This window comes from Pipistrellus hanaki, assembly GCF_964339955.1.
Source record: "Pipistrellus hanaki genome assembly, chromosome: 1".
NCBI lineage: Eukaryota > Metazoa > Chordata > Mammalia > Chiroptera > Vespertilionidae > Pipistrellus > Pipistrellus hanaki.
Genome location: NC_140503.1, coordinates 148,275,288 through 148,286,743, shown reverse-complemented (window position 1 = coordinate 148,286,743; position 11,456 = coordinate 148,275,288). Strand labels below are relative to the sequence as shown.

Here is an 11,456-nt window from a genome sequence, read left to right as displayed (position 1 = left end):
TTGTTCTTGTCTGTTTCTGTGTCCAATATCGGTATGGGAAAAATTAGGCACTATGAACCAGCATCACGGAAGTGATTATCAAAATATTATAAAAAAGAAGTGAATTATGTGGTTTTTAAAAATATGCTTGAGCTTGTTTAGAAACAACAGTCTAATATAAAATATAATACCAGGTGGTTTTATGAACATCCAGTAATTCTGTTGAAACCACCTAGTAATGGCGCAGCAGCTGGTCCCACCACAATGCTGAACACGTATTTCTCGGAGCAGGGGGTCGGTGGGGAAGAGAGGGATCCTGGGAAAATAAGTGACACAATGAAACAATGCGGTCACAGGGGAGGACAACAGATGGGATAGCAAAAGGAGAAAGGGAGAGTGGCAGGAAGACTGAATAAAGGAGGCTCAGCTGTGTAAACTCTGCTACTTTTCTGAAAAGAAGAAGAGAAGGCTAAAAAAAGAAAAACACAGAATTTGCTAAAACAGGAACAAAATCGATACTAAAACACGAAACAAAGGGCTGTGGAAATAGTACAGGAAATCTGCTGCCGGCTGGTCCGCTGTCTCTGCTGCAGGCGCAACCTCCCTGGCCAGGACTGGCCGCTGCTACACAAGGATCCTACACTCCTCTCTGAACAAACAGTAGCTGAAAAAATTTTAAACGCTCGTGTACAATCAGCGTGTGTTATCAGAGCCTCATCCCCCCCCCCCCCCCCCCAGGCTGTCTCCAGACACCCAGGAATTTCTGGCAATCAGAGGAATCCTGGGCCTCACAAATGTCAGACACCCAGAAGGATAGCTGTTAGAGGCACCTCTCACAACGGCAGAGAAGAGTTGCCAGACAGCACCCGAGTCCGTGGGAGAGGGCTGTCCCCAGCCTCCATCCTTGTCTTCTCATAGAAAGGAATTCATACGAGAGACCTTGACTGCTTTGTGAAAAGACAACTTATTAAAGCATATACCTTATTGAAAAGCAAAGCAAAGAAGCGTATACATCTGGCTTGTGAAGTGCAGACTCTCAGCTACTCTGAAGAGAGCTGGGTGGGGCCCGAAGCTTTATTTACCCTCTTGGCTATAGATTTCAAGATTCCTTTGCTGAATATTTAGGTACAGATGAATCCTCAAGGTCACTTTTTTCTTTTTTTTACTTTGTCGTAGCCTTCCCAGAATTCTTGAGAAGCAACTGGCAACTTTATCTTGCCAAGCCTCGAAACTGCTGGCTTCTCTGCTTAGGGAGTAAAACTGTCCTTTTTCCCCTCTCCCTGTCCCTCTCTGCATTCTCGTCTTGGGGAAGTGTTTTACCATTTGCTCTCAAGTGTCCCTGGCTGGGGGGAATAATGGCTGGTTAGTTACAAGCTGGCTGCAAATTGCCCACACTGTCTGGCATTAACTTTCCTACCTCAGTTTCCTTATTCCCCCTGCCCTGGGATCCTGTAACACAGGCCCCAATCAGCCTCCCCTTTAGAAGGCTCTGCGGCCTTTGTATTCTACAGAGCGGTCTCCTAGCACGTGAATGTGCAGGGAGTCGCTTTGGGCATCTGGTGCCAATGCAAATGCATGTTCAGAAGGGCTGGGATGGATCCGAAATTCTGCATTCCGATAAGCTGCCAATGGTGCTGGTCCTCAGACAGCTTCTCGCTGATGAGAAGCAAGTTATAGAGCCCTCTGGTGAACCCTGAGTGAGTCAGGGCGTGACTAGACAGAGAGAGAGAGAGAGAGAGAGAGAGAGAGAGAGAGAGAGAGAGAGAGAGATTGAGACCAGAAACACGTTCTCTCCTGCAGCACATACACAGAGAAGGCAGGAAGCACACACTTTGTCCAGCTCTCCAGGATTCAGAGTTCCTACAGTTTCCTTAGGCAGATGGAATGTTCTACCCATGAGTCTGGACACAAAACCACACAAGCAACACCAGCTGTACGCCCCGTGACGGAAGTGGCGGGGTGGGGGTGGGGGAAGAATTTGGGGGCGGGGGGGTGGTTCTAACATGCCCCAGTAGTTGGCAGCAGGCTGACCCCATCCTCCTTTTCCTGCGTACCTTCTTCTCCCCTTATCTTTCTCCCACGGAGAAAACAATACATGTCTCTGAATCATGCCTACCTAAAAGTCAAGCGTAGGTTGGAAACTTGGATAACTGAGGCAGCAATATATTAATAGATAACGTGCGAACAACCAGGCTTCAGGATGGAAGTCAGAGATTTGACTCTGATTTGTGTACCCGCGCTAATGACCTTCCCGAAATAGAGGCTTCCTGGGTGTTCATGGGTGAGGCAGAAGGTGGGGTGTTTGAGTGCGTGCACCGCCCTCTGCCAGCCCGAGGCTGACAGCACTGGGGGCTAAAAACCATGGTCTGGCTTCAGGAGAGGCGTTTGAATGAAGTGTTGCAGCCCTGGTCGGAGTGCTGTCATGTTTATTTCCTTTGACAGAAACTACAGGTGGCGTGATCAGTGTGGGTGCCCTCGGAGGTAGGAGCTAGGTTTGCATGCTTCCTGACTGATAGAACACTCCCGCGAGTGCCTGGGGTGGTGAGTGTCGGTGGGAGGAGTAAGCAAGTTTCACTTCCTTGCTGGTGGAGGAGACTCACAGCTGGCTTCTCTCAAAGAGGAGGAGAGTGTGAGGAGCAGCAGAGCTCCTTTCTCAGCCTCTTCCCTCATAGCACCTGCCAGGCGCTGGACGTGAGGAGCGTGAATGGGCAGAGCAGAGCGTCTAGAAGGAAAGATGAGCGCCCAGGATCCTTCCGATCTGTGGAGCACACCCGATGGAGAGGCTGAGCTGCTGCAGGACTTGGGGTAAGAGAGCAGATCCGCTTTTCAAAGCACTTCTTGGGTGAGCATTGACCCTCTGCTCCCACCCTAAGACTCCCTTGGAGGAATGATGGTCTCTAGCACTCTGCCACCCACTCTTCTGTCCCCTCCACTTCACTCGTGTGTCTGTTAGGTGTCTTCCTGCTTGGGGCTGATGGCACGGTAAAAACACATATTATTTTCCCCTGATGTGAAAGCAGGTGGATGCAGAAACGGAGACAAAAGTTAAATACTGGGCATTCCTGGAGAGCGGGGCTAGAGCTGGGATGTGTGAGTTGATGTTGCTTGGCTTCCTTGATTATCGATCTGGTTTATAAATAAACGTGCTGTTAAACTTGTTGAACTCTAAGCTGTTGCGGGTAAGATAAACAGAAAGCCCACACTCCTACTGTAACGGGAGAGGGACTTTTTCAAGAGAAAGAAGGAAGTGTCTACGGCGATGTCCGCATGCCCCTTTCTTTCTCCTGACACTGCATTTGTGAGCTCTTATCTGTGTGCATACTGCAGGGGCAACCGTGAGCCGTTTATGTACTAGCAACTCAGAAAGAGGATACAATTTCTGCCTCAAGCAGGGTAGTGAGTTCCAAAAATGGGTGGAGTTGTAATAGTTCTGTCTTTAAGAGACAACTCATCAGGATATTTAATTAGAGAAACAAACATTACACCAGAGAGGAATAGGGAGGTGATTTCCTAGAGACTCTGAACCTTGATCCTAAAGTACCAGGAAGAACCTGATGAGGCTGATTTCGACACATGTGCTTCTTAAGAGGCATGACCTGCACCTTATGTCTGAACAAGCAGCTCAAATCTTCACAGCAGGCCAATGACATAGGAACTGTTATCATCTCCATCTTACAAAGGAAGAAAATGAGCACAAAGGGTTGAATAACTTGCCTTTATCACACATCAACTAACTGGCGAAGCGGGGATTCCAACTTTCCAAAGTCAATGTTCTTAACACTGAAACAGGAGTCAAATCTATCTGCATTAAGAAAGCAGAGATTGTGTCTTTGGTGCTGCATGGTTGTAAAAGTTCTCAGTAGGTCCTGTCCATAGATTTTAAATTTGAGGTCTCAGAATTGAACTCTAACTTCAGAAGGTAAATCAGGTATAATAGTTAAAATTTTCCATAGAGTAAACTCGTCCTTGAAAATTCAGAGTTCCAAGACATCACCAGCCTTCTAGATTTCCCCCAAAGAGAAAAGGTAAAATGCCCCTGAGCATACATAATGGGTGTCATAAGTGCAGACACTAAAGGTGGATGCTTGGGCTCTCACTTGTAGCCTTATTAAATTATTAAACTACTGGAAGCCTGGTGCATGAAATTCCTGCATGGGTAGAGTCCCTAGGCTTGGCTGGCGATCAGGGCCGATCTGTGGGGTGATCAGTGGGGAGATCAGGGTCTTCTGCTGGCACCCTCCTTGGCCAGCCCGAGCCTGCAGGTTGCGGGCAGCTCCTGCGATGAACGTTTGCCCTCTGGTGGTCAATGCACAACAGGTGGTTCTGCCACTTGGTCAATTTGCATATTAGGCTTTTATTATATAGGATAATTTTTTAGTGCATGCTTCCTTATCTATAATCCCAGCCCATGATCAGTATTCCCAAAGAGAAGAGACCCAAAGGAGATATTCAACTCTGGTCCTTTAATTCAATAATCCCTGAGTTTAGACTCTGTGTTTGAGTTCATTGGCACTCATTTAGATGACAAGGTGAGCTAGATGATGTCCCTTCTCCTCACCATAATGCCTGTGGCAGGCAGCAACTACATAGGAAACCCACAAGGAAACAGATCTGTATCTTCCCTCCTTGTGCAAAGAGTACACGTTCAATGCAACCTTGTTTCTCAACCCCCAAATAGGCATTTATGTCCAGACCGTTCTATTTCAGAACACCTGGGAACTTATTAAGCATTTGAGGGTGGTTTATGTAACAACAGGCAAGCTACACTTATCTGGGGAAATTGCTCTATAGCTGTGGTTCTCAACCTTGGCCACACACTGGAATCACCTAAGTTTTTAAAATTTCTGCTCAGGCCACAGACCAAACAAAAGACATCAACATCTTGGGAGTTAACATTTTCTTATTAAACTTTGCAAGTGATTCCAGAGTGAGACAAAGTTGGGAATCACTGCACAGAACATAAACCCATCAGAAGTGCTGAGTAAATGTGGCTTTATTTTTCTTTTCTTTTTTTAAAAAAAAATATATTTTATTGATTTTTTACAGAGAGGAAGTGAGAAGGATAGAGAGTCAGAAACATCGATGAGAGAGAAACATCAATCAGCTGCCTCCTGCACGCCCCCCACTGGGGATGTGCCCACAACCAAGGTACATGCCCTTGACTGGAATCGAACCCGGGACCTTTCAGTCCGCAGACCAACGCTCTGTCCACTGAGCCAAACCGGTTTTGGCTATTTTTCATTTATTGGGTATGTAACTGGATCTTGTAGCCATCTATACATGTTGACATTTTGTTTGTTGATTGGTAGCATTTTGTTGAACAATTTTAGTGAGGCATATTTTAGAGACTTTAAACACTCTCATTTCAAGTGTATACATCTCAATAATTTTTAGTGATTTTAGAGAGAATACAACCATCACTATAAATCAGTTTTAGAACAGTTTCATCTCCCTGATGAGAACTCTGAGGAGCATGGTTGATTTAAATGTACTCAATAGTGTGCTGAAAAACCACATAGACAAGGAGTAGTACTGATTTCCAGAGTCTGCCTATTTCCCTGATATAAATACTCCTACTTCGAACCATGTCAACCCACCAAGGATTTAACAACCAGCTTGCAAAATTGCTGAAAATTTACTATTTGACTTGAGCTAGTACTTGCCCCTCAAGGACATCACTGATACGTCTTTTCTAGATAATAACATTTGAGAAAACTTGAAAATAACTCATTGCCTTCAGCAGAATTCTGAATATAAATGAAGCTTTGTTCCTCAACCATTGAGTCACTGGTTAGGTATGACCTATCCCTATACCAAAATTTCTGGTTAATTTAGATTTTTTTTAAAGCTCCATAAAAACAAAAATGATTTAATGTACTTGAAAGGTAAAAATAGATAATTTTAATGACTTAATTTTAATAGGTTGTTTGATTAGATAGGTAGATTTTTACATTCCTATTTTTGATAGCTACAGACAGATAACTGGTCAAATATATTTCCTCCAGTGATAATTAAATCAAAGAGATAGCAGATGTCTTTGTCTTTTGGTCCCTAGTTTTCTTCAGACTATAGAATATGTAACCTCTGCAAATTAAACCCTGGCCTGCAGCCAATCCCTCACCTGCCTGTCTAGGACACACATGACCTGCTCAGAGTACAGTCTTATTCCTTCTAGAGTACTTAGGTAACTCGATAGATTTCTGTGTCTCATTTATAGAAATCCATAAATGAAAAACATTTATTTCCTTTCATCTTAAAGGTATCAATGTGTCCAGCAGCAATAAATAAATAAATAAATAGATAAATAAATAAATCTATCTGCAGTTGTTGCTCAGCTTCACTGACACCTTGGCAGATGGGGTTGGGGGAGGGTGCGTAGCAGTAAGGGGTAAAGAGGTGGAGAATGGCCCAGGAGAAGGAAGAGTTGAGCTGGGCACAGTCAGGCTGTACTGTATGCTGCTTTCAAAAATGAAGCAATGGGGAAATGACAAGTGATGAATAGCAGAGACAGCACCTAAATAACAAGCCAGTGTGGAACTGTTCGTCAGGGAATAACTTAACATTCCAGAAAGTCTCTGACTATAACAAAGTTTGAGATACTGGAGAAATAATATAGTTGTATAGTTTATAAAGGGGTCACTACAGACACAAAAGGGATACTGAGAAATGCAAATAATTTAGGATATTTTTAAATTACATATTCAGATTATTTTGTCCGACATATCTTAATATGTCTGACAAATACAATCACTCTTTGTATTGTATTTGAGAAATACAGTAACTATCCTCTTTTCTCCATACTTTTCCAGATACTTTTTTTTTTATAAGAAAGTGGCTGTGTTGGCCTGTGTCAAGAAGCTAGACTCTGAGCTCTGGATATTTAAGTAAACAAATTGAAATGTCTCTCATTTCTCTACCCCGTAACCTTCGCATGAAAGAGAAGGTTAGAACAGATCAGGGATCAGCGAGCGATTTTTGTAAAGAGCCAGGTCATAAATATTTTAGACTTTGCAGGCTTGTGATCTCCGCCAAAACGTTTCGCATCTGCCATTGTGGTGGGAGAACAGCCAGAGACAACAGGAACAATGACCATGATGGTGCTCAAGCAAAATGTTGTTGTTGGACACTGAAATTTGAATTTTATATAATTTTATGAGTCACAAAATATGTTTTCTCCTTTCCCACACCCACCACTTAAAAACAAGATAATGGCTTTCAGTCCACACAAAAATATGTGCTCTGGCAGGAGCTGGCCCTCAGGCGGTGGTTATCTCACCCAAGAAATAACTGATAATAACCCCAAGGAGTTCTTATTATGAAACAGACTTTTAGCACACAGTAGCGCTGGTCTTTAATAGGTATTGGTATGCCAACTCTACATGCAGAGACTCGTTAGCAGAGAAATCAGCTGCCTGACATCCAGTGAATCTGGGTCCTGAATCTGAGCTAGGATTCTCTCTTGTTGCAATAGTCATTCTTCACTAACCTCCTACTCCATGCCATTCCCATCCACAATGTCATTTAGCCTTCACAATAACACTTTCAACGTGTATAATTATACCCATTTCATAGACGCAGAGGCTGACTTCAGTTTAGTTCAGTGAACCGTCCAGGTCACCGACCTCATAGTGATGCAGCTGAGTGATATACCTAGGAGAGTACCCCAAAACTGATGCTCTTTCCACTGATCCTAGAAGGTATATGTTCTAATCACGGCAATTAATAATCACTGGGTGCTCACTATATGCCAGGCACTATTTTAAGCCCTTGGCATGTAACACTGAAGTCACACGCCACTGTAGGTAGATACTATTAAACATGTCATTCCTATTTACAAATGAGGAAAGTGAAGGACATAGCTTTGATCACATGCCCAAGTTTGCATGCTCAAAAGCTTCCAATTCATTTTTGCCCCAGAGTCCATGCACCTGTCCACTGATGAAACTAACTAATTTCTATCAAACTACTTTCTTATGATGTTAACATGATAGATTAGTGCTAGCATGAGCTGAAAGAAATACAAAAGTTCTGTGATCGCTACAACCAACAAATTGTATTACTAAAAGGCATTCATTCTTCTTTCACAGTATCCATGTAATACATGCACAAGATAAAACCAGGTTAATATTCTAATTAATAAAAACTTTATTGAAGTTTGTGTAGGTTTCATGGAGGGTGGGGGCACTAAACAAACTGATAAGTCTAAGAAGAGAAGTCAAAGCTTTAAAGGAATCGTATTACAGTTCTGAGATAGCAAGTAAAACAATAATGCCTGTTCCTCTTCTGTGCACAATTCTGTAATCTTGGAGTCTGAAAACGGAAGGTGAGTCTCTCGTGGTGGTAGGAGAATATGTAACTAGTGTGCAGTTTGCTCTCTTTGACTCCAGCACATTTCCTCTTCAGTTGTGTTTTCTGTTCCTCTATGGGTGGTGGTGACTTCCTTCGCCTTACATGTGGACATCTGTTCACACAGGTGCCCCATGGTGAGTGGGGTCACTTTGCTTCATGTATTCACTTTCCCATTCGTTCATAGAGCCATCTGTTGTTGATGACATAGGCAGTGCAGGTGAGGGATTCTGAAATGAAGAAAGAAAAAAATGGCTCTCCCTCACAGAGTTTATAGTACAGAGAGCAGGGAATGCACAGGTCTGTACAGTTAGAGAATGCAAGTTAGAGTGGGTGGAGGGCGATGACAGGGAGGATAGCAGGGAGGAAGGGGATCATGGGACCTGGACACAATGCCCTTGGAACTGATAGGATTTTTTTGTCCGTGGAAGTCATAAAACAATGAACTAGGGGGGACATAACTAATAAAACAAGGAATCTGGAATCTCTCTGCATCCCTCAAAGTTTGGGGCTCTTTCCTTGAGTCATAGCTTCCCACAAGTGGCCTACTCTGACTCCTGTATCAGCCCAAATTTGTCAATGGCAATGCCACCCCAAAACAATGGCCCTGAAGCAGCCTTTGATGAGGTACAGGCTGCAAGAGTGCCCAGAGTAAATGCAGCGTCAAGCTTGATTCTACTCAGACATGAGGCCTCCTGAGAGATGCTAGTTTTGTTTGGATTTCTGTGCAGCCCTGCTAGTCCTCCTCAAGTTCTTATCCACAGGTATTTTTTCTCATCAGTCATGGAGCTTTGGGTCCCATTCCAAATCAAACAAACATTTCCTGGTCTCTTGGTCTTGCAGCCCTGCCTGCACAGTGCAGGCCAACCTGGGGACTGGACACATGGGCCTCTGCTAGAGTGAGATGCCATTTGCCACCACCCCCTCCGTTCTCCCAGGCTCTGACAACCCTGGGTGTTGATCCACCTCTGCATTGGACTCTTTATGTGTCTACATCCTCCTCCTCTTTGGCTGCTGCCTTTGTCTCTTGAATACTGTTTGGGTCATATTTGTGTTCCTAAATCACTGACCTGTATGCTTCCCACTATTTATGTGAGCTGGTGTGCCTTTCTCTGTCCCCGAGTTTTGGTCTCTATCTTTCTATCTCTATAGCTCTTAACTTGTGTGTCTTTGGGTCTTTGTGCCACTCTGTGTCTCTAAATCTTCAAGTCTTTGTCTTTCTCTCTACCTCTGTGTTTTCCATCTTTCAGAACTTCTTGCCTCATTCCTCAGACTCCTTCAAGAACAGGTTTATCTGGGTCTCCAACTCCCACAGAATTCTCTCCTTCCTTTGAATCCTGTTTCTCTTTAGGTGAGCCAAAACAAAACAACAACACATAATGTGGGCCCGCCTTTACCTCATTGTTTGACCAGGTACTCACATACTTCTGCCTCTGACACCAGGTCAGGTATGCTTCTCAAAGCTGGGGCAGCTGGCCTCACCATTTCGCTCTGCTATTAGCACATGCAGGTTTAAAATGGCAACATGGAAAACCACAGACACGCTGGTTTCATCACAGAAACCTCCTTACTGGAAAGACTGTGGCAAGTCCTTCTTTCAGCCTCTCCTGTAATTACCCTATGCCTATCTGAGGCCTCATTAGAACTTTCCAACTCCTAGGCCAAGCCTTTGCTTGGTTCTCTGTACTTGGACAGGGCCCACCTCTGTGATCAATGGAAAGATAAGCCCACATTTGTGATTATGGCAGCTAATGTCCATCTATGGACCACACCGACTTTTCTGACATAGTAAGAGCTATTCATGCCGCATGGATAGCTCTTGAACCAAATAAGACATTTCCTTATCCTAAACCATGATTTCTGATGGCAGAGAGGGCCAAATGCTTTATTTTTTATAATATCAGAGAAGTTAGTACCAACTCAATAAACAAATGAACATGAAGGAAATCAGCAACTAAACAATTCCATGGAGTAACTCAAGGTTGAAGGAAAGACTGACTCACATTGGGATTGCTTAGAGTGGGATTACCTAGTAGTTGAGAACAATCTTCACTTTGTTCAGAAGGATTCTGAGGCCAAGTACAGGCTTAGCAAGAAAGAAGACAGATCGGGGAGCTTTATCTGTGGCCTTAGAAAAGGGGAGTGGCATCATCTGCTATGAGTTTGTTAACTTTGGTGTAGAGAGTTGAGAAAGTGTGTCAGGGTCATTGAAAAGTGAAAATAATTTTGAAAGTGGAGAAAAGGAGGAAATTCTCTAGAAAAGAATGCTTTCATTGTTAAATTCCAGGACATTTTAGCTGCTTTCACACAATAGGGTTGAACCCATTGATTTGGTTTGAAATGTATGTCCTTACATTTCAAATTGTATGTCTCATTACATTTCTAATGGGACAGAATCTAGGTTCTCTATTACTTCTCTCTGCCTGGAAGGAGGAAAATATGTCATTAAACATACGAATAATCTGTGGACAAGGGTTACTAGGGAATTTTCTCATGACTAAGTATATAATTTAAGTGGGTATGTGGCTCATGTTTTAATGTGAAAGATCACTTTCTGTGCCCACCATTTTTCTAGCTTCATTTTGCACAACCCTTGCATGTAGGCCCTCTGTTTCAACTAGCTCCAGCTCATGATCTTCCTCTTCCAGGAAGCTTTTCCTGATCCCCCTAGCCTCCTGTGAGGTACCCTTCTGCAACATTTACTGTCCATTTCACTAAGACTGCAGCTATTTGGGCCTGCAAATCCTTCTCTTTTCCTCCCCATTGCCACTGTAAAGCCACTTTGCTTTGTCCTCTTTGTCCTCCTCCTTGGATGCCACACACTGTGAAGTCAAACCATCAAAGTTATTGAAATGAATTAAAGTGTTTAGAACCAAGAGCCCTTTTACCTGTGTGATTTTCAAAGTCTACACTGCATATCCATCACATGAGGCTGTGAAAAATACAGGTTATACCTCAGGAGATGTAGGGGCCTTGAGAATGTGAGTTTCTAACAAGACCTCAGGGCAGAGTAGCAAGACTTCCCATTGTTTCCAAACACCGGGTGCAGCCTATTAGTGTCTTAACATCAGTTTAGTGGGCCACAGTCAGTATTTGTTAAAAGAAATGCAAGAGGAAAGTACAGTGACTAG

The 11,456-nt window shown here is 43.6% G+C and overlaps 1 protein-coding gene across 1 annotated transcript in view; it reads left to right on the top strand.

Annotated features, from left to right (window-relative positions):
• The first annotated feature begins 2,580 nt into the window (after positions 1-2,580).
• DAPP1 (dual adaptor of phosphotyrosine and 3-phosphoinositides 1) overlaps positions 2,581-11,456 on the top strand; it is a 51,342-nt gene continuing 42,466 nt past the window's right edge. Inside the window, exon 1 of the mRNA XM_084884524.1 lies at positions 2,581-2,784. Within this exon, the coding sequence (XP_084740650.1) occupies positions 2,684-2,784 (101 nt within the window). The 5' untranslated portion in view covers positions 2,581-2,683. The remainder of the gene's footprint in view (positions 2,785-11,456) is intronic.